At 40.9% G+C, this 23,779-nt stretch overlaps 1 protein-coding gene across 1 annotated transcript in view; it reads right to left on the bottom strand.

The window, feature by feature from the left end:
* The window catches only part of LOC127913265 (ADP-ribose glycohydrolase MACROD2-like), a 496,709-nt gene that overhangs the window by 457,649 nt on the left and 15,281 nt on the right, over positions 1-23,779 (bottom strand). Inside the window, exon 2 of the mRNA XM_052485172.1 lies at positions 4,539-4,660. Within this exon, the coding sequence (XP_052341132.1) occupies positions 4,539-4,660 (122 nt within the window). The remainder of the gene's footprint in view (positions 1-4,538; positions 4,661-23,779) is intronic.

Below are 23,779 nucleotides of genomic sequence, written 5' to 3'. Positions count from 1 at the left end.
TCTGTCCCTTATTGACGCTGTTTTGGATTACCGACCTCTGCCTGACCTGACCCTGAGCCTGCCTGCCGTTCTGTCCCTTATTGACGCTGTTTTGGATTACCGACCTCTGCCTGACCTGACCCTGAGCCTGCCTGCCTTTCTGTCCCTTATTGACGCTGTCTTGGATTACCGACCTCTGCCTGCCCTGACCCTGAGCCTGCCTGCCGTTTTGTCCCTGTTTGACGCTGTCTTGGATTACCGACCTCTGCCTGCCCTGACCCTGAGCCTGCCTGCCTTTCTGTCCCTTATTGACGCTGTCTTGGATTACCGACCTCTGCCTGCCCTGGACCTGCCGTTTGCCTGCCCCCTGTTTTGTAATAAACATCTGAGATTCTAACTGTCTGTCGCCTGTGTCTGCATCTGGGTCTTGTCCTGAGTCGTGTTATCCTGCCTCTTTTCAATAAATGATTTGCTACACAGCCTGCTAAGTTGCTCAGTATTGTCCATGCGATAGTTTGTTCCATATGACTAAATTCCCCAAATATTTTTTTTCAAAGTTTACACAACAATTCTGAGTTGACATATGCCCAAAAATATGCTGACCTGAAATACAATTTAAGACACAATATTGACAACCAAATAGTGTTTACCCCTTTTTCTCCCCAATTTTGTGATATATAATTGGTAGTTAGTCTTGTCCCATCGCTGCAACTTCCGTACGGACCCGGGAGAGGCGAGCCATAAGTATCCCGAAACACAACCCTGCCAAGCCACACTGCTTCTTGACACACTGCTCGCTTAACTCGGAAGCCAGCCATACCAATGTGTCAGAGTCCAGACAACCAATTCTAAATCATATTAATTTGGAGTTGAAAACCAGCCAATGTGAACCAACGCTTTAAACCCCACAAACCAATATAATAGTGTAGAGTTATGTAACCCACACAGCCACTGACTTTATCTTCTCCTTAAGACTTTGAGGTCGAAATAAAAAAATATATACTTGGTTATGTGTCTGAAAACATTCTGGCCTGAATTAAGGTAGCAAACCACCTGCCAAAGACAATATATCAACAGTAACTGATGGTAAATGTTAGCATCAATGTCCAGGTCACATCTAATAGTAACTTTCAACTAACATTATTTAGCTTTGGGTTGTGTTCTCAGAGGCACAGCCACTGAATGTATTTATCCCTTTCTTTGTGTTCCTTAATGTTTATAAATGTTTTCTCCTCAAATCATCTCTAAAGGAAGAAAACTACCTTGACATATGTCAGAAAATACGCTGAACTGAAAGACGCTGGACTGTTGGACTGAAATACGCTGGACTGCTGGACTGAAAGATGCTGGACTGAAAGACGCTGGACTGTTGGACTAAAAGACGATGGACTAAAGACACTGGACTGCTGGACTGAAAGATGCTGGACTGCTGGACTGAAAGATGCTGGACTGAAAGACGCTGGACTGCTGGACTGAAAGATGCTGGACTGAAAGACGCTGGACTGTTGGACTGAAAGACGCTGGACTGCTAGACCGAAAGACACTGGACTAAAGGTGCTGGACTGTTGGACTAAAAGACGATGGACTAAAGACGCTGGACTGTTGGACTGAAAGACGCTGGACTGCTAGACCGAAAGACACTGGACTGAATGACGCTGGACCGCTGGACTGAAAGACCCTGGAACGTTGGACTGAAAGACGCTGGACTGTTGGACTAAAAGACGATGACTGCTGGACTGAAAGACGCCAGACTGAAATACACTGGACTGCTGGACTGAAAGACGCTGGACTGCTGGACTGAAAGATGCTAGACTGCTGAACTGAAAGATGCTGGACTGAAAGACTCTGGACTGCTAGACTGAAATACGCTGAACTGAAATATGCTGGACTGCTAGACTGAAAGACGCTGGACTGAAAGACGCTGGATTGCTACACTGAAAGATGCTGGACTGATGGACTTAAAAACACTGGACTGCTGGACTGAAAGATGCTGGACTGTTGGACTGAAAGATGCTGGATTGCTGGACTGAAAGATGCTGGACTGCTGGACTGAAAGACGCTGGACTGTTGGACTAAAAGACGATGGACTGCTGGACTGAAAGACGCCAGACTGAAAGATGCTGGACTGTTGGACTGAAAGACGACCGGGCTGAAAGACGCCAGACTGAAATGCACTGGACTGCTGGACTGAAAGACGCTGGACTGCTGGACTGAAAGATGCTAGACTGCTGAACTGAAAGATGCTGGACTGAAAGACGCTGGACTGCTGGACTGAAATACACCAGACTGAAATATGCAGGACTAAAAGATGCTGGACTGCTGAACTGAAAGATGCTGGACTGAAAGATGCTGGACTGAAAGTCGCTGGCCTGCTGGACTGAAAGATGCTGGACTGAAATACACTGGACTGCTGTACTGAAGGACGATGGACTGAAGGACAGCTGGAATGAAAGATGCTGGACTGTGGGACTGAAAGATGCTGGACTGTGGGACTGAAAGATGCTGGACTGAAAGATGCTGAACTGCTGGACTGAAGGACGGTGAATTGCTGGACTGAAATATGCTGGACTGCGGGACTGAAAGATGCTGGACTGAAAGACTCTGGACTGCTAGACTGAAATACGCTGAACTGAAATATGCTGGACTGCTAGACTGAAAGACGCTGGACTGAAAGACGCTGGATTGCTACACTGAAAGATGCTGGACTGATGGACTTAAAAACACTGGACTGCTGGACTGAAAGATGCTGGACTGTTGGACTGAAAGATGCTGGATTGCTGGACTGAAAGATGCTGGACTGCTGGACTGAAAGACGCTGGACTGTTGGACTAAAAGACGATGGACTGCTGGACTGAAAGACGCCAGACTGAAAGATGCTGGACTGTTGGACTGAAAGACGACCGGGCTGAAAGACGCCAGACTGAAATACACTGGACTGCTGGACTGAAAGACGCTGGACTGCTGGACTGAAAGACGCTGGACTGCTGGACTGAAAGATGCTAGACTGCTGAACTGAAAGATGCTGGACTGAAAGACGATGGACTGCTGGACTGAAATACGCCAGACTGAAAGATGCAGGACTAAAAGATGTTGGACTGCTGAACTGAAAGATGCTGGACTGAAAGACGCTGGACTGAAAGATGCTGGCCTGCTGGACTGAAAGATGCTGGACTGAAATACACTGGACTGCTGTACTGAAGGACGATGGACTGAAGGACTGCTGGACTGAAAGATGCTGGACTGTAAGATGCTGGACTGAAAGATGCTGGACTGAAAGATGCTGAACTGCTGGACTGAAGGACGGTGGATTGCTGGACTGAAATATGCTGGACTGCGGGACTGAAAGATGCTGGACAGCTGGACTGAAAGATGCTGGACTGAAAGACTCTGGACTGCTAGACTGAAATACGCTGAACTGAAATATGCTGGACTGCTAGACTGAAAGACGCTGGACTGAAAGACGCTGGACTGATGGGCTTAAAGACACTGGATTGCTACACTGAAAGATGCTGGACTGATGGACTTAAAAACACTGGACTGCTGGACTGAAAGATGCTGGACTGTAAGACGCTGGATTGCTGGACTGAAAGATGCTGGACTGCTGGACTGAAAGATGCTGGACTGAAAGACGCTGGAGTGCTGGACTGAAAGACGCTGGACTGCTAGAATGGAAGATACTGGACTAAAAGACGATGGACTGCTGAGGGGCGCAGCGCTCTAGGGTGCTGCATCTCAGTGCAAGAGGCGTCATTACAGTCCCTGGTTCAAATCCAGGCTGTATCACATCCGGCCGTGAGTGTAAGTCCCATAGGAGCTTCTTTAAGAAAACCAGTACCTCGAGACAGGTCATCTAGCAATAGCTGGACAGCTACAGTCTGATCAGCCTGTCAGGCTGATCCTTTGGAGTTGTGGCGAGTTCACACATCCACCTTACCACAAGTGAGTTGTCTGGCAAATAAATACTTCTGCATCACTGCCACAAGTTGTCCCTCTGAGAGAGCATTTAGCACTGGGACAATGTGGTCACATGCCACAGGGAAACTTTGACGCCAGAAACTGTCAATAGGCTGGTGTTCCTGGCATGGAACTTGTGAAGAAGGAGGCAGTGAATTGTTAAACTGAGAAACATTAAGCATTAAGACTGTCTGCTTAATGCTTGAAGAAGTTACTTTGAAAAGGTTTACAACTTGAATTCAGACTTTGCACTTCTTATATTTGGCAGGAATTTACATTTTTAATTACATCATGAGTACCTTAACTATTTTTTAAACTAAACTCCTATACCTTTGTTTATGTTTCATGTTTGCACAGGTTTACCGTGATGTGCAATATCCCCTTTCAGTTTCTATAAGGTTACAAGCAATATTTTGTCATTTATTAACTTTGAAGGGCTCATAAAATGCAAATATATATATATAGGAGTATATATATAGTATGGAGTATATATATATATGTATATACACACACAGAGTATATCGTGATATTATATCGCTATCATCAGTGGAAAATATTGTGATATGAATTTTAGCTCCCATCGTACACCCTTAGTGTGTACTCACCACAGAGCGCAGTCCGAACCCTTTGACCAGCTCCAGCGAGTTCTGGTAGCAGGCTGTCAGGTCCTTGGTCTCAGTTTCACCCACATGTCCCCTGGCCACAGGGCCCACAGTGTGGATCACATCTGGGAGAAGAGGGCAGAAAGAAGAAGAATATTGGCTAGCATACTAGTATGGAGGACAGACATAAGAAGAATATTAACCAGTTAAGACTAGGGCTGAATACTGCCCCCTTTGGAGGAAGTGCGTGCCCATAGTAAACTGAAAATATGTTTTCCCAAAATTGCTAATATATGCATATAATACTTATTATTGAATAGGAAACACTCTAAAGTTTCTAAAACCGTTTAAATTATGTCTGTATGTAAAGCAGAACTCTCAGGGCAGCCTTTCTCCCAAACTCTCTCTTGTCAAGAGAAAAGTTGGGTCAACTTTGACGTCATCGCCCCCACCCTTCCCAGGCAGCTAACGATCCTGGGAACAGTATGTATGTGTTCAGCGCGATGCCTGCTTTCAAATGGCGCGTTCATTGTGAGAATCGCGCGAAAATGTTCGGGTCACTCTCAAATATATGCACTCTATTGCGCGCGGCCGATTTGGGGCACATTCTTTTCCAAGAAACACCAATTGAAGGCGGTTTGTCTGTTCGCGCTGTGTATACATGTTAAAAACATCATAAAGCTCGATTCTGCACATAGTTTGACCAGTTTAGTCAACATATAATATGTAATTTTGACGTTTTGATGTGCAAGAGTGCGGGACCAGAAGTCCTTTTGGGTGCATTTCAGCTGAAGCTGTTAGCATATGCTAATACAGAGACACACAACTTGAAACCAAACGATGTATTGGGTAAGTATGACTCCTTCTACGTCTTCTGATTGAAGAACATCAAAGGTAAGGGAATATTTATGTGGTTATTTTGGGTTTCTGTGGACTCCAAACGTAGAGGAGACATACTGCTAATATCTGAGCGCCGTCTCATTGTATAGCCAGTGAACGAATTCTGTAACGTTAAAAATAAATGTAATACAGCGGTTGCATTAAGAAGAAGTGTATCTTTGTAACTATATGTAGAACATGTATATTTAGTCATGTTTATTGCTTGTTATCTGACGTTATCTGTCGGAGCTATCATCATTTCTCCGGACATTTGAGTAGCATTTTTTGAAATGTCGTCATTGTAAACGGAGATTTATGGATATAAATGGCATATTATTGAAAAAAACATAAATGTACTGTGTAACATGTCATATTACTGTCATCTGATGAAGATTTTCAAAAGGTTAGTGAATTATTTATTTTTTAATCCTACTTTTAAATTTTATATTTTCTGGGACAAAATGGCTGCCTCTTGTCTTTTGTTTCGGTGGTGATCTAATATAAATATGTGCTATGTTTTCGCCGTAAAACATTTTAGAAATCTGACTTGCTGGGTAGATGAACAAGGTGTTTATCTTTCATTTGAGCTATTGGACTTGTTAATGTGTGGAGGTTAAATATTTCTAAGAATATTTTTTTGCATTTTGCGTTATGGTAATGAGCTTGAGCCGAAGTCACGATACCGGATCCGGGATGGGTCGCATCAATTTAACTAGCACGCTAGTATGGAGGACAGACAGAAGAAGAATATTAGCTAGCACACTAGTATGGAGGACAGACATAAGAAGAATATTAACTAGCACACTAGTATGGAGGACAGACATAAGAAGAATATTAACTAGCACACTAGTATGGAGGACAGACATAAGAAGAATATTAACTAGCACACTAGTATGGAGGACAGACATAAGAATAATATTAACTAGCACACTAGTATGGAGGACAGACATAAGAAGAATATTAAGTAGCACACTAGTTTGGAGGACAGACATAAGAAGAATATTAACTAGCACACTAGTTTGGAGGACAGACATAAGAAGACAAGGAAGAGAAGAGAGGACATAAGAAGAATATTTTAGTTAGTTGTTATTTTACAGAAAACAGAAAAGTGACTTTTTTTTATTTCAACCCAATCTAACAGAGACACATACACACACCACACATTCTCATCTGACATGGGACTTGAACCGGCAACCCTCTTGTCGCTAAGACGCCTCTATAACAGACAGAGCATCCTTCAGTTCACTTTAGCTCCACTATCATTTCATCAGTACAGCGAGTGCAGCGAGTGCAATTCACACTCAGCAGAACTAGCCCCACGAGTGCCCAGGATGTGGGAATTCTGCAGTGAAACATTTGAAGAGATAAGTACAACCATTGTTCCATTCTGTACAGAGCTGATTCCACCTGCTTGAATCTGAAGGCTCTTTAGAAAATCTGCTCTTTATGCTTCCTCTATCATCTTATTGTCAGGAAATACGACAAGATAGGAGTATGTGTCTTCACATTAGGACAGTGGGTGAGTTTTGCCTAAATGAATACAGTGGTTTCATCCCAGATGGCTCCCTCTTTCCTATATAGGGCTCCCCCACAGGGCTCTGGTCAAAAGTAGTGCACAATATAGGGCATAGGGTTCAATTTGGGATGCAACCGTTTACTCAGTTAATGCAATGGCAGTGCAGATAGACAATCAATTACAAGTTTCATACTATCTATTCAAATATTCATATCTCTGGCTTTGCTCTCCTCCGCTCCTGTGGCCTGTGCATAGCAATGTGGGTGGCTGTCAATCATCCTATGTCATGTGCTCCAGTCTGGGCTGTAGCCAGACTGCAGAAGAAGAATATGCATGGATGGACAAACGGGAAACAAATGCAAACACACACACCCACCTACGCTCGACGTACACACCCACCTATGTTTGACGCACACACCCACCTACTTTCGACACACACACACACACCCACCTACTTTCGACACACACACACACACCCACCTACGCTCAAAGCACGCACCCACCTACGCTCAAAGCACGCACCCACCTACGCTCGACGCACACACCCACCTACGCTCAATGCACACCCACACCTACGCTCGACGCACACACCCACCTACGCTCGACACACACACACACACACACACACACACACACACACACACACACACACACACACACACACACACACACACACACACTACACTTGACGCGCACACACACACCTACGCTCGACACACTCACAACTACGCTCGACGCACACAGCCACCTAAGCTCGATGCAAACACACAACTACGCTCGACGCACACACACAACAACGCTCAATGCACACACACACCCACCTACGCTCAACGCACACACACAACAACAGTCTACCTGTACTGAACAAAGTCTGCACCACAGAGAAAGAGAGAGAGGGAGGGAGAGAGAGAAAGGGAGAGGGAGCAGAGGGAGGGAGAGAGAGAAAGGGAGAGGGAGCAGACGGAGGGAGAGAATGACAGAGAGAGTACTGTTGGAGGAGATTGAGAGAGAAAGAAGGACAGAGACAGGGAGAGAAAAATAATGAGGGAGGGAGAGAGAGATAGAAGATAAAGAGGGAGATGGGTTTCCCTAAAACCCTAAAATGTGTTTGACTCAGTCATTACATAATGATATTGAAATCATTCTCACCACATTGCATTTCAATTTACCTGTGAAAACGTCCGTTTGACAGCTGGCTAGGGAAAAAGCTTTTTTCTTTCATCTAATTCTCACGCAACAAATTATTTTATTTACTTGCTTATACATCATCAAGTGATTTAGCTAGTACATCGTGAATGTTTCTAGAACAACATCACACAAATAATGTTTCGGAATAGGACACAGTCATTATATTTCAGCCTGCGCCCCAAATGGCACCCTATTCAGTATTAAATGCACGACTACCCTATGGGACTTGGTGAGAATTAGTGCACTCTATAAGGAATAAGGTGTCATTTGGGATGGAGACAATGTTTTTGAATAGAGCACATCAGTCATTGTAATTCATTGAATAGCGTTACTAGGTTTAAGATACATAAATCTCACTTTATAGGCTATTAAAGATTGATGACCATGACTCATTCATTACAGATCACACATCAAATACTCATTTCTGTTCTCTGAAATCTGAAACACCGTTAAATATATATATACTGCAACTCATCCTGAGCCACTTGGTGTGTATGTTTGTGTGTGTGTGCCAGTCTGTTTCTGCTTATTTTCCAAATCCATTACCATTCTAACGTCATGGGAAACTGACTCCACTAACCTACCTGACCATTACCATTCTAACATCATGGGAAACTGACTCCACTAACCTACCTGACCATTACCATTTTAATGTCATGGCAAACTGACTGCACTAACCTACCTGACCATTACCATTCTAACGTCATGGGAAACTGACTGCACTAACCTACCTGACCATTACCATTCTAACGTCATGGGAAACTGACTGCACTAACCTACCTGACCATTACCATTCTAACGTCATGGGAAACTGACTCCACTAACCTACCTGACCATTACCATTCTAACGTCATGGGAAACTGACTGCACTAACCTACCTGACCATTACGATTCTAACGTCATGGGAAACTGACTGCACTAACCTACCTGACCATTACCATTCTAACGTCATGGGAAACTGACTCCACTAACCTACCTGACCATTACCATTCTAACGTCATGGGAAACTGACTGCACTAACCTACCTGACCATTACCATTCTAACGTCATGGGAAACTGACTGCACTAACCTACCTGACCATTACCATTCTAACGTCATGGGAAACTGACTGCACTAACCTACCTGACCATTACCATTCTAACGTCATGGGAAACTGACTCCACTAACCTACCTGACCATTACCATTCTAACGTCATGGGAAACTGACTCCACTAACCTACCTGACCATTACCATTCTAACGTCATGGGAAACTGACTCCACTAACCTACCTGACCATTACCATTCTAACGTCATGGGAAACTGACTCCACGAACCTACCTGACCATTACCATTCTAACGTCATGGGAAACTGACTCCACTAACCTACCTGACCATTACCATTCTAACGTCATGGGAAACTGACTGCACTAACCTACCTGACCATTACCATTCTAACGTCATGGGAAACTGACTCCACTAACCTACCTGACCATTACCATTCTAACGTCATGGGAAACTGACTGCACTAACCTACCTGACCATTACGATTCTAACGTCATGGGAAACTGACTGCACTAACCTACCTGACCATTACGATTCTAACGTCATGGGAAACTGACTCCACTAACCTACCTGACCATTACCATTCTAACGTCATGGGAAACTGACTCCACGAACCTACCTGACCATTACCATTCTAACGTCATGGGAAACTGACTCCACTAACCTACCTGACCATTACCATTCTAACGTCATGGGAAACTGACTCCACTAACCTACCTGACCATTACCATTCTAACATCATGGCAAACTGACTGCACTAACCTACCTGACCATTACCATTCTAACGTCATGGGAAACTGACTCCACTAACCTACCTGACCATTACCATTCTAACGTCATGGGAAACTGACTGCACTAACCTACCTGACCATTACCATTCTAACGTCATGGGAAACTGACTCCACTAACCAACCTGACCATTACCATTCTAACGTCATGGGAAACTGACTCCACGAACCTACCTGACCATTACCATTCTAACGTCATGGGAAACTGACTCCACTAACCAACCTGACCATTACCATTCTAACGTCATGGGAAACTGACTCCACTAACCTACCTGACCATTACCATTCTAACGTCATGGGAAACTGACTCCACTAACCTACCTGACCATTACCATTCTAACGTCATGGGAAACTGACTCCACTAACCTACCTGACCATTACCATTCTAACGTCATGGCAAACTGACTGCACTAACCTACCTGACCATTACCATTCTAACGTCATGGGAAACTGACTCCACTAACCTATCTGACCATTACCATTCTAACGTCATGGGAAACTGACTCCACTAACCTACCTGACCATTACCATTCTAACGTCATGGGAAACTGACTCCACTAACCTACCTGACCATTACCATTCTAACGTCATGGGAAACTGACTCCACTAACCTACCTGACCATTACCATTCTAACGTCATGGGAAACTGACTCCACGAACCTACCTGACCATTACCATTCTAACGTCATGGGAAACTGACTCCACTAACCTACCTGACCATTACCATTCTAACGTCATGGGAAACTGACTCCACTAACCTACCTGACCATTACCATTCTAACGTCATGGGAAACTGACTCCACGAACCTACCTGACCATTACCATTCTAACTTCATGGGAAACTGACTCCACTAACCTACCTGACCACTAACTTATCATCTAACTGTTCTTCATAGAATCCTGTATGAACGGTTCCACCAGCCTTATTAGCCTTTAAAATTAAATTATTTTTTGCAATTCATTACATGTAAGGTATCATAAGGCCTTTCTTTGAGGGCCCTAGTGATGTTACGCTTGATACCGGGACTCCGAAGCATGCGCTGAAATCGCTAAGCAGCTAACTTTGAAGCAGTGCGCCAATGCGTGTTTCCCTTTATCAGAAGAACGTCATCATCATGACCTCTGAAGCATCGTTTGATCCCGTGCTGTTTCAAACCGTGTTGCAAAATGCGAGATCCTACTGATTTCGCCGTAGTTCCAGTGCGTTCTTCGATTCTAAGCCGTTTTCAAACAACAACCACTGGACATCGTACTTACAAATCTAGTCAGTGTTTTGTAGCAACAGTTTGACCTGACCGGTAGCGTACTGTAGCAGGTAGGGTAGGGAACTATGGAACTATGGCAATCAGGAATTTGAGGGTATGAGGTCCAATCCTGTTGAAGGCAGACTAGAAAATGGTGAAACCACACTTTCTTTCTGCACTGTTGTTCAAATAATTTGTTTTCTTTAGTATAGTATGAGCTACTGTCTTAAAGGAAAATTCCGCCCCAAAACTATATTTTTGTATTTGTTTCATTACTCCATTGTTGACATAGTCCCAAAATGTTTTTCTTGTCAGCAATCAAGTTTTCAAGATGCTGTGTGTAACTTTAAAATACAGAAATCATCCCTGTATGATGTATTTTGCAGTATGTGATGCTGCCTTTTGCATCATAGGATGCAAAATGCATCAAACAGGGAGGATTTCTGTATTTTGAAAGTTATATACAGTATATTGAAAACTTGATTGCTGACCAGCAAAACAGTTTACCATAGTTTTTGAAAAATAGTAAACTTGAAGGGAAAAACAGGAAGCATTATGGAAGATGCAAATTTGGGTGGTAATCCAACTGATTATAGGCTACTAAAGCCAACGATTAGCTGCTATGCCACAGAGTTTTGATGATAACAGTGGAGAAAAAAGGATATCTGATAATCACTGCTATTTATTGGTGACCAGCAGATGTCACTAATGTGTCTTGTGAACAGATAATGAAGCTCCTAGTAACAAACTGTTTTCCGGCACAATTTGGTGAAATCCTTCAGAAAGCTTTGGTTTCCCATCACTAGTTATATCCGGACACAGTGGTGTTAGGAAACTTCTGGTTTACAGTCCAGATCTGCAAGTCACATTATGATGGCTTGCAAAGTGACATGTAATTCCTATTGGAATCCAGCTTGAGTTAGGATATCCAACAAGTGGATATATTAATCAACCTGCATTCAGAATGACTGCCAGGGTAGGGAAGATTGAATACTGAGACTACCTCAATCATCTAAACTGGAACAACCATCTCAGTAACAGGTGCACTAAGTCTAACTAACAGATTGGATTAGTTTAGAAAAATATATATGTTATTTATCTTTGTGTAACATAAAATCTATCAACCAATCAATGAACATGCAAAAACAGAGATATTAAAACAAACAATTATGAAAATCACCCTGCAATAGAGCATGCTGGGAAATATGATATTTGGTTCTGTGTAGAACCATTCTTGCCTTCCTAAGAACACTTCTTGCTAAAAGAATCATCAAACAATCCTGTCTTTCAAAAACGGTTATTAGAATGTTAAAGGTTCTAAGTAGAACCCTTTGACTTACAAATAACCTTTGTCTTCCAAAAAGGGATCTTTAGATTAAAAAGGTTTTGGAACCCTTTTTTCAAAGAGTATGGAAATATTGTACACAGAACATAACAGTTTGAAATGTGCTCCATTCTCTGTGCATGCTGGATACACTCAAAGCCGAAAAGTGTCTCATTTACTTGGAACCAGCAACTCTTCAGTTCACACTAGTTTACTATCTTCCCACTAATATCCTTTGTGCAGATACAAACAGAAACATGTCCTTCACCTTTTAGGAAAAAAACTGCGTTGTATAAATATTGATCTGAAGTGGAGACGTAGAGGATATGAGCGGAGAAATGGGTTCTGGCGAGATAAGAACTGTTTAAACTTTCATGAATTCACTGGTGGTCTGGTTATTGGTGCCGGCCCAACACTGTAATTGGCATGCTGCTCTGTTGTAGTGTTGAGTTTCTATTTATTATGGATGAAAAACAACTCTGAAGCACATGCAACGTACCCCATTAAAACCACATTGTGGTGTACATTGTGTGTGTATGTTGTGTGTTAGTGTGTGTGTGCTACTCTGGAAAGAGGTACACAATGCTTCAGACAGCTCCCATCTCATTACTGTCTCTAGCAGCAGCAGCTTTGGTTAGTAGGAGATCTGATCATGCGAACACAAAACCTTCATATGAAGTAATCTTTTATAAGGTATCAAACTTTGCCCTCAAAAACTCTAATTCCACTTGCCTCATCTTAGTAGAACGCCACGTTGCATCCCTGTATATAACTGTCTTTAAGAAATGTCTCATTTAGCCATTTAAAGCTGGCGACGCTGACTAGATCAAAGAAGCTACTTCACTTACACTGTATAAGGGCTCCTGAAATAAAAAGTTGAAGTGAACTACGAGAGGAAGCGGGGTGAGACAACTGATACACTGTGAGAGGAGTGCAGCCAGCTAGAATATTTTATTACCAACCCTTTTTAAATCCAGCAAAATCCCATGCTTATTTGAGATTCTGTGTGAAAGCGTATTAGCAGAGCTATGAGAAAATTATGGAAATCACACTAAACTACCCGTTTGCAAAAATGTATGAAATGGTTCTGATGGGGAAATTGCTATGCACTGGGCATGAGAACTGGTGTGTGTGTGTGTCTGCTCACTAAAATAACACAATGCAATAAATTACCTATGCATGATTTGACCTTGAGGATGTCTTGGCAAAAGGTTCTTATTTGCACCTCGTACAAATAAATGAATGAAAATAAATGAATGATTTTTTGCATTCTCTCTCTGTGTTTGTTGGCTAAGGAGATGGTTATTTATGATTGGCCTGTGCTTTTCAATGAATATATTATACATATTACAATATTATACACTATACATCTTGTCCCAAACAAAACAGAACTCTGAGAATGCATGTGAAAAAGAAGCGGGGTTTGACAGGCGATTTATCCTAAAAATGTTTTTGTATTGTAGAATGTTCTTTCGCTTTTATCTCCTTCTCTTTATTCTCCTTCCTGACAGGCTTATTTCTGCAGATCAGTATATCTACATCACTGTCACAGGGAACAGAGATACAGAGAGACAGACACACATGCATACAATTATCCTCTGCAGGCTTCATACAAGAAACAAATAACTCTCCATCTTAGCAGGCGAGGTAGACACCATGAGAGCCATGATGGGAAAGGTACAAACCATGCTGATAGAAGACCAACAGTCGTTCCTGGGCTAATAGGAAGCGGGTTGGGTTGATTACTGGTATGATAACAAACACTATCCAGGGTATTGTATCTAGATCCTAATGGCCTGATGAAATGTTCTAAGCAGAGAGGGGTCGTCTGGGAGGAAGAGTAGGGCCTGTGTTGAAAGGACAAATAGATAACTCCTCAAACGATGTCTAGTAAGTCATTGATAACACATCACAAATCCAAAGTCAAATGCAAGGGGCATTGTTTATTGGGAGGTTTATTCATTTTTCAATTTCTCAAGGGTTTTTATTTCATAGCTCAACCAAAACAGCATTAGATGTATTATATTATTATATGGTATAGAATATAATACTGTAGGTATATACTTGAACTTCAAAGGTTGGCTGGAATGCTGCTTTCCCATGAATGCATCCAGTACAGAATAAGCCTGTGGGCAGTGGGGAAGGGAGGGCTAGATAGATGAATAGTCATCAGCAGTGGGTCTTTGTGAGGTGAGTTGTGTGCCTGGTCATGTCACCCTAAGCTAAGTGACCATAGCTGCAGATAAGTCAAATGGAAACACTGGACAGGAGCTGATCAGCCATGAGTGGGATTGCCAAGACAAGAATCTCGTAGACGATGTGTGTGTGTGTGCGTGCGCCTCTCTGTCACCTCTCTGTGACCCATGCAGAGAGAGGAGACTGCTCACGGCCACACAGTCAACAGTTCTCCTATTGATCTGTTCTCATTACACATCTGAACGGTGCCATAAGATTACCCTGTTTTTTCACATCTGAACGGTGCCATAAGATTACCCTGTTTTTTTAAAACTGAACGGTGCCATAAGATTACCCTGTTTTTTCACTAGGAAACAAATGCGTCAGTAACATCAGTCTGCTGTTTACTGTGCCTGTACAACACCTGTACAACATTAACATGAGGCATAACGGAGAGGCCACTCATTAATACAGTAGATTTGTCAAACTGATTGGCCTATAGTCTGCATTAATATGATAAGACATAACATACTTGAATTTCAATAAATTGAGGTTGACGAAGAAGAAGAAAAAGAAGAAAAAGAGAAAGAAGAAAAAAAGAAGATGAAGAAGTTATTCTGCAGTGTAAAAGTAATGTACTGGGTTATTACTCGCATTCTTCTCCTCTGTCTGCAATCCTATTACTCAGAACACTGATTGAAATCTACAGAATATATATCCTCTGCAAAGAGCTGAATGATTATCCTGTGTTTCCACCATCATGCAAATTAATCTTGTTTTCTTCATCATAACAATGTCTGTTGTGTAAAAGAGGCAGGTCTGCTTTCATACACCTTTTATTCCTTCCATTAAACTACATTTTTCTTATTTCATTTGTGTGCTGCATTCTCCTTTCCATACAATCCCTGACAAATTAATACAATAATAAATGAATTAACACACACACACAAACCAATAAACAACATCAGGGACACGCTGATGCTATACAGACATACAGGGAATCAGAGTGGCTTGTTTTGTTATCCTCTCTCGGGTCTATTCAGCGGAATATAATGTGTGTCTACAGGAGAGTTGGGGATGTTTAATCCCTTCTGAGAACACAAATGAACGGGATGGGTGAGCACATCAGATTGATGTACAGTGAATGGAGAGGGGATTTGTTCGTGGAGTGTGTGTCTGGCATACAGTACCAGTCAAAAGGACACACCTACTCATTCAAGGGTTTTTCTGTTTTTTACTATTGGATGCTGGCCTTCTAGGCAGAGTTCCTCTGTCCAGTGGCTGTGTTCTTTGCCCATCTTAATCTTTTCTTTTTATTGGCCAGTCTGAGATATGGCTTTCTCTTTGCAACTCTGCCTAGAAGGCCAGCATCCCGGAGTCACCTCTTCACTGTTGACATTGAGACTGGTGTTTTGCTGGTACTATTTAATGAAGCTGCCAGTTGAGGACTTGTTAGGTGTCTGTTTCTCAAACTAGACACTCTAATGTACTTGTCCTCTTGTTCAGTTGTTCACCGGGGCCTCCCACTTCTCTTTCTATTCTGGTTAGAACCAGTTTGCGCTGTTCTGTGAAGGGAGTAGGAGTAGTACACAGCGTTGTACGAAATCTTCAGTTTTTTGCCAATTTCTCACATGAAATAGCCTTCATTTCTCTGAACAAGAATAGATTGACGAGTTTCAGAAGAAAGTGCTTTGTTTCTGGCTTGAGCCTGTCGTCAAACCCACAAATGCTGATGCTCCAGATACTCAACTAGTTTAAAAAAGGACAGTTTTATTGCTTCTTCAATCAGAACAACAGTTTTCAGCTGTGCTAACATAATTGCAAAGGGGTTTTCTAATGATCAATTAGCCGTTTAAAATGATGAACTTGGATTAGCTAACACAACGTGGCATTGGAACACAGGAGTGATGGTTTCTGATAATGGGCCTCTGTACGCCTTAGTAGATATTCCATTAAAAATCAGCCGTTTCCAGCTACAATAGTCATTTACAACATTAACAATGTCTACACTGTATTTCTGATCAATTTGATGTTATTTTAATGGACAAAAAAAATGTTCAAGAACATTTCTAAGTGACCCAAACTCTTGAACGGTGGTGTATGTTTCTAAAAATGTATTTATTTCTGTACTTAAATGCAGAGGTCAAGGCCAATGAATGGGCAGCTTTGTAAAGGATATGCTGAATGAGTGGACTCTGGCCTCTTTGATTCCAAGGTTTGAGGGTAAGTAAAACTGTGAAATGTATTTTTGAGAGTGGGGACGACACATAGTTTAATTGACCCTGTGTGAAACAGCATCTACATCTTCCACGTTGTCATCGATAAACAATAGTACAATGTTAATGGAAACTTGAAAGACTTAACTTCACCAGGTGCGTCTTAGAACTGTGGAGCCACTTTGGGACTAGATACATGACATGAACAGCTACCATAAATAGTCTGGTCTTTGGGACTAGATACATGACATGAACAGCTACCATAAATAGTCTGGTCTTTGGGACTATATACATTACATGAACAGCTACCATAAATAGTCTGGTCTTTGGGACTAGATACATTACATGAACAGCTACCATGAATAGTCTGGTCTTTGGGACTAGATACATTACATGAACAGCTACCATAAATAGTCTGGTCTTTGGGACTAGATACATGACATGAACAGCTACCATAAATAGTCTGGTCTTTGGGACTAGATACATTACATGAACAGCTACCATAAATAGTCTGGTCTTTGGGACTAGATACATTACATGAACAGCTACCATAAATAGTCTGGTCTTTGGGACTAGATACATGACATGAACAGCTACCATAAATAGTCTGGTCTTTGGGACTAGATACATGACATGAACAGCTACCATACATAGTCTGGTCTTTGGGACTAGATACATTACATGAACAGCTACCATAAATAGTCTGGTCGTTTACCATATTTGCTTTATTGGTCATTTGCACATATTCTGTCACAGTGACCATTCTGACACACAACACACACATCACAGCCTGGGAGTAGCTCATGGGCACTTAAGGGTAAAATTCATTGTCAAGGGCACAACAGCAGAAGGTAGTATACAGAGATATTGTTGCTGTAACTCTCTGGCTAATGGATCACTCGCTGCAAAGTTCCTGCAGGCAGCTCGGGGTTTCTAATATCGGCATGCCTTTCTAATCTCTAAGCTACTGCCACCCCTATTCATTTAGCTCTTTCCTCACTCCCTTGCCTTTGTTGAAACAATTGACCTGGCTTATCAACCCTTCCTTCAAAGTATTTAATTTAGAAATGTGTGTGAAACTATCCCTTCAAATCTCCCCCCTAACAGTTAAGCCTAGTGGTTAAGAGCGTCGGGCAAGCAACGGAAAGGTCGCTGGTTCAAATTCCAGAGAAGCAAGGAGGCAGTTAAACCTCCAACAACTACTGCTCCCCGGGTACCTGAAGATTAAGTCAGTCCCCTACACCACTCTGTTTTAGAGGGTTTGGGTAAATTGTGGGATACTTTTTTAAACATTTCGGTTTAATGCAATCAGTTGTGCAACTGATTAGGTATCCCTTCTACCCTTTTTTTGCAACGGAAGAGATGGCCCAGGAAACATTCTTGCTTTTGGACGACTCAACTATAGCCTGACGTTAAAGAAGATCAAAAAAGCCTTACAGGCTGTGAATATTCTGTAAACGTTAGAGGGTAGCCCAGACGAGCAAGTGTCTAAACAACATCTGGCCGGATGTAGTCAAGACAGTCGACATAGTCTGACAGTTTCCTCGTCTGCTGGATAGTCCAGGAATGGTGGGTTACATTTTTTACAAAAATATTAGAATTGAATTTGATTCAGTTTGCTGTGATTAACTAGCCTGATGACGCGACTCACGTGACTCGCAGAGCAGGATGAACTGTGACCACACTGGTCTGTAAAGGAGGCTGTTTGTTAATGCAATATTCTCTAATAAATTGTGCAACGGGGTTTGATTGGTGCTCTCAAAGTTTTTTCCCCCTCTGGTTTCAAAATCCAACCATTGTAATAGAAGGGGGTGGCGCTCGGTGGCTGTGGGTGTTTGAGTGAGAAAGACACAGAGGGGAGCAAACCAGTCAAATCACAGCCCCCTTCATTATCTACACATTGTGCCCTCAACATCAAAGAGCCATACCAGACTCTGAAGTAAAGAGGACTTCGAGTTAGACGTTAGCCAGACTAGTGATTAACTGCAATGGAAAAAAGTAATTGTTTGTTTGGCTACAACATAACACAATTTGAAGTCATATGGGGCAGAGTCTCACAAGCATTAGAAACAGCATTGGGTGTGAATACGGTGGGAACATACGGATCTGAGAAAGTGTTATGTCATTCATGTTTGTGGATATGTATGTACAAACTAAGTTGTCTAATGTTTGTGGATATGTATGTACAAACTGAGTTGTCTAATGTTTGTGGATATGTATGTACAAACTAAGTTGTCTAATGTTTGTGGATATGTATGTCCAAACTAAGTTGTCTAATGTTTGTGGATATGTATGTACAAACTGAGTTGTCTAATGTTTGTGGATATGTATGTACAAACTAAGTTGTCTAATGTTTATGGATATGTATGTACAAACTAAGTTGTCTAATGTTTGTGGATATGTATGTACAAACTAAGTTGTCTAATGTTTATGGATATGTATGTACAAACTAAGTTGTCTAATGTTTATGGATATGTATGTACAAACTGAGTTGTCTAATGTTTGTGGATATGTATGTACAAACTAAGTTGTCTAATGTTTATGGATATGTATGTACAAACTGAGTTGTCTAATGTTTGTGGATATGTATGTACAAACTAAGTTGTCTAATGTTTATGGATATGTATGTACAAACTAAGTTGTCTAATGTTTATGGATATGTATGTACAAACTAAGTTGTCTAATGTTTGTGGATATGTATGTACAAACTGAGTTGTCTAATGTTTGTGGATATGTATGTACAAACTAAGTTGTCTAATGTTTGTGAATATGTATGTACAAACTGAGTTGTCTAATGTTTGTGGATATGTATGTACAAACTAAGTTGTCTAATGTTTGTGGATATGTATGTACAAACTAAGTTGTCTAATGTTTGTGGATATGTATGTACAAACTAAGTTGTCTAATGTTTGTGGATATGTATGTACAAACTGAGTTGTCTAATGTTTGTGGATATGTATGTACAAACTGAGTTGTCTAATGTTTGTGGATATGTATGTACAAACTAAGTTGTCTAATGTTTGTGGATATGTATGTACAAACTGAGTTGTCTAATGTTTGTGGATATGTATGTACAAACTAAATTGTCTAATGTTTGTGGATATGTATGTACGAACTAAATTGTCTAATGTTTGTGGATATGTATGTACAAACTAAGTTGTCTAATGTTTGTGGATATGTATGTACAAACTGAGTTGTCTAATGTTTGTGGATATGTATGTACAAACTAAATTGTCTATTGTTTTTGTCATATGAAAATGTTCAGTTGTCTATTGTGTTTATCAATGTATGTTTTTGCTTTTCCAAAAAACTAAAAGTAAAATAAAATATTACAAAAAAAGAAATAGTCTGCTTTACTAGATTGTTGTATTACTAAAGTGCTCTCAACTCCTCTCAAGTCAGTCAGTCTACAGTCTACACTTTTACTCCCGACTGCTTGGGGACACTCATTGATAACTGGATCGGGGCCCAAGATCTTCTCTTCAAAGTGTGGGTATAGTTTCAAATGACCCTGCTGTTGATGTCTCAGATGCTCATTCATTTTGAGCCTGAAACAATCAAGTAATTCACTAAACATTATTCTCTCCAGATACTGAGACCAGAAAGTCCTTCATTGACTTGCAGCCTGTACGTTTAAATAGTGGATAGGCATAGGTAGATTGATGGGGAAATTAGATGATAGCATTTGTAAATCTTGATTGAAAAAAAACAGTATTCCAAAATCTGTTACGCATAACTGCACACTCCAAGACATTACATATGTTTCCATCCAATTTGGAACAGATTGTCAGGGGAATAGTCTCAAATCTGCATAAAACAATATGCACATTTTCCTACCGGCAAATGGATAAAAAGCTGTGCGTGATCACGTAGTGGCAGTGGTGGAAAAAGTACCCAATTGTCATACTTGAGTAAAAGTATAGATACCTCAATAGGAAGTTACTCAAGTAGTGAAAGTCACCCAGTAAAATACTACATGAGTAGAAGTCTAAAAGTATTTGGTTTTAAATATACTTATGTATCAAAAGTAAATGTAATTGCCAAAATATATTTAAGTATCAAAAGTAAAAGTAAAAGCATAAATCACTTAAAATTCCATATATTAAGCAAAGCAGATGGCACCATTTTCTTGTTTTAAAAATTTACGGACAGCCAGGGGCACATTCCAACACTCAGACATTATTTACAAAAGATGCATTTGTGCTTAGTGAGTCCGCCAAGCCAAAGGCAGTAGGGATGATCACATGTTCTCTTGATAAGTGCGTGAATTTGACTATTTTCCTGTCCTGCTAAGCATTTAAAATGTAACGAGTACTTTTGGTTGTCAGGGAAAATGTATGGAGTAAAAAGTACAATATTTTAGGAATGTAGTGAAGTAAAAGTAAAAGTTGTCAAAAATATAAATAGTAAAGTAAAGTACAGATAACAAAAACAACTACTTAAGTAGTACTTTAAAGTATTTACACCACTGCTTAGTGGACATACAAATCCCTTTTGCAGTTAAATTCCTATGTACCGAATAAAAACATACAAGTTAAATGGGTTTCCATTGCATTTTCAACAACTGATGGTTTTGTCACAAAACCATCAGACCTGAGCCCACTCAGGTCTTCGCACATGCGCTCTAGCAAACAGCTTGCACATACAGCGGGGGTAGGCGATCTACATTATGAGATTATTACGGTAGTCAAGCATCAATCATCATGTCACCAGAATAAGACCCTTCATATTTATTAGAAATGAGCATCAAGCTCATCACCTTGCACTTTCACCACCCTGTGAAGTTCATCATCATTTATTTAATCTGTAGCTTAATAAACTGCATGCTTTCCCGAGTCATAATGTGAGGAACACACAACATATCATCGCGTGACTCCTCGTTTGCTTCGACATGACGGTTATTATATCAATATTTGCGCATAAAGTAGCTTCCACCGCCATTTTTTACAATAAATTGTCTGTAGGCATTTAGAAAATTGTACCGGCATTTCATGTTTGTATCAGCCCGGTCGTGACTTTTTTTAATGTGTCAGGTAATTCATCTGCGTGAAACAATTGGATGGAAATGTGGTTAGTGTTGTGAAAAGGAACCTATGAGCCCCAGCCAAAAATGAATGGAAGATGTAGGCATCAAGCAGGGATTGGGTGTTGATTGATGTAAATTGCTATAAAATATACAACAGAAATGGTGTGTGATGGCATTGTCAGTGTAACTCCATGATTTACATAAGTCATCATATTCTAAAATAAAATGATCTAACAGGATGGGACTAACATGGTTGAGTACCTTAACCAGGCGGAGGTGAGCGAATCAAGCGGAGGTGACCAAGCCGATTTGAGTGGACTCTTGGGGACTGCTCACATGTGTTTACAGCCATTAGTGGACCTGCAATGGAGCACCGCTTGGGGCACTGTATGTGTGCTTCAAGTCCTATTATGTGTTTGATATCAACTTTCTCAGACTATGTGCCCCAGAATGAGAATTTCTACAGACCACGATGTATCACCTTCCAGGAACAGAATCCTCTGCAGTAAGACGGTTCCGAGCATGTCTCTTTTTTCCACTGAACAATAGTGCATAAGTATCTGTTGTGTGAGAAGTGACAGGAGGAAGGAAGCACAGTCCTCAGGCTGCTGTGTTCCTGTGAATAATTAGTGGATGGATGAGCCATGAGTGTCTCATTCCAATGCTAATATGCTCTTAAGGCACTATCTATAGCTCTGTTAAATTGACTTTAAGTTTTTTATTTATAATGCATTTGTGCCTGCTTTTCGCCTACAGTACGGTATGTGGCTCGTTTGCCTTGAGATAACCTACTGAAACACGTTCTAGTACTTCTGACCCACTGGGAATGTGATGAAAGAAATAAAAGCTGAAATCATTCTCTCTACTATTATTCTGACATTTCACATTTTTTAAATAAAGTGGTGATCCTAACTGACCTAAGACAGGGAATTTTTACTAGGATTAAACTGAGTTGAAATGTATTTGGCTAAGGTGTATGTAAACTTCCTACTCAACTGTATGTGTGTGCTGTCACCTAAGATAGCTGAAGTGTGTCAGTGAATGTGAATATCTATTGATTAGCTCTGGCACTGTCTAATAGACAGATCTGTGTTAATACCACTTAAATCAGTGTCACACGCATGCAAGCTTTGTTTTTCTCAGATTACAATCTGAGTGTGCACATCAAGTTCAACTGAGGCTTTAGTCTGATGTTTGGACTGTTTGGTTAATTATATAATATAAATACATTTTCATAATCCATTCTATCTTATGAAATCTTATCTTGTGAAATAACACATTTAGACAATAGTGCTTTGTTTCAATGTGCTATTTAAGACGTATATATTCTTGTTCCTTTTGAACAATTATCAAACGATGCATGTTCTGAAATGCAGGCAATACAAATGAATCATTTTCAGTTCAGCATTGCATCTTGATCGTGTGTGTAGGTAAGTGAGGGGCTGGGATGGCAGAGGAGGTTAAAGTTAGGATGACACTGAAAACAACTCAAGGATGACATAAATAACACAACCCAACACTGGATTGTTTTAACCCAGCAATATAGTCTAATTTACCCAGCAGTGGGGTCAAGCGCTGAACCAAAGGCACTGTGTTAGAAGCACAACCCAAACCCGCTGGTTTGAATTAAACCAATGCTGTGTTTGTCCAATATTGACCCTGAGGTGGTTGAAATTAAACATATTGGGTTATTTTTAACCCAACATTTTTTTTAGAGTAACAATAATTCATTTTGAAAAAATAATATGAATTGCCATATTAGGCATACAAATTGTTCTACCTTTTAATATGCCAAAATGTTGATTGTTTTAATTACTTTTTTCAGTATAATAATTTTGTTCGTTT

The sequence above is a fragment of the Oncorhynchus keta genome, chromosome 2, assembly GCF_023373465.1.
Source record: "Oncorhynchus keta strain PuntledgeMale-10-30-2019 chromosome 2, Oket_V2, whole genome shotgun sequence".
Lineage (NCBI taxonomy): Eukaryota > Metazoa > Chordata > Actinopteri > Salmoniformes > Salmonidae > Oncorhynchus > Oncorhynchus keta.
The sequence above is the reverse complement of the archived record's forward strand: the minus strand, read 5'-3'. Positions and strand labels throughout refer to the sequence as shown.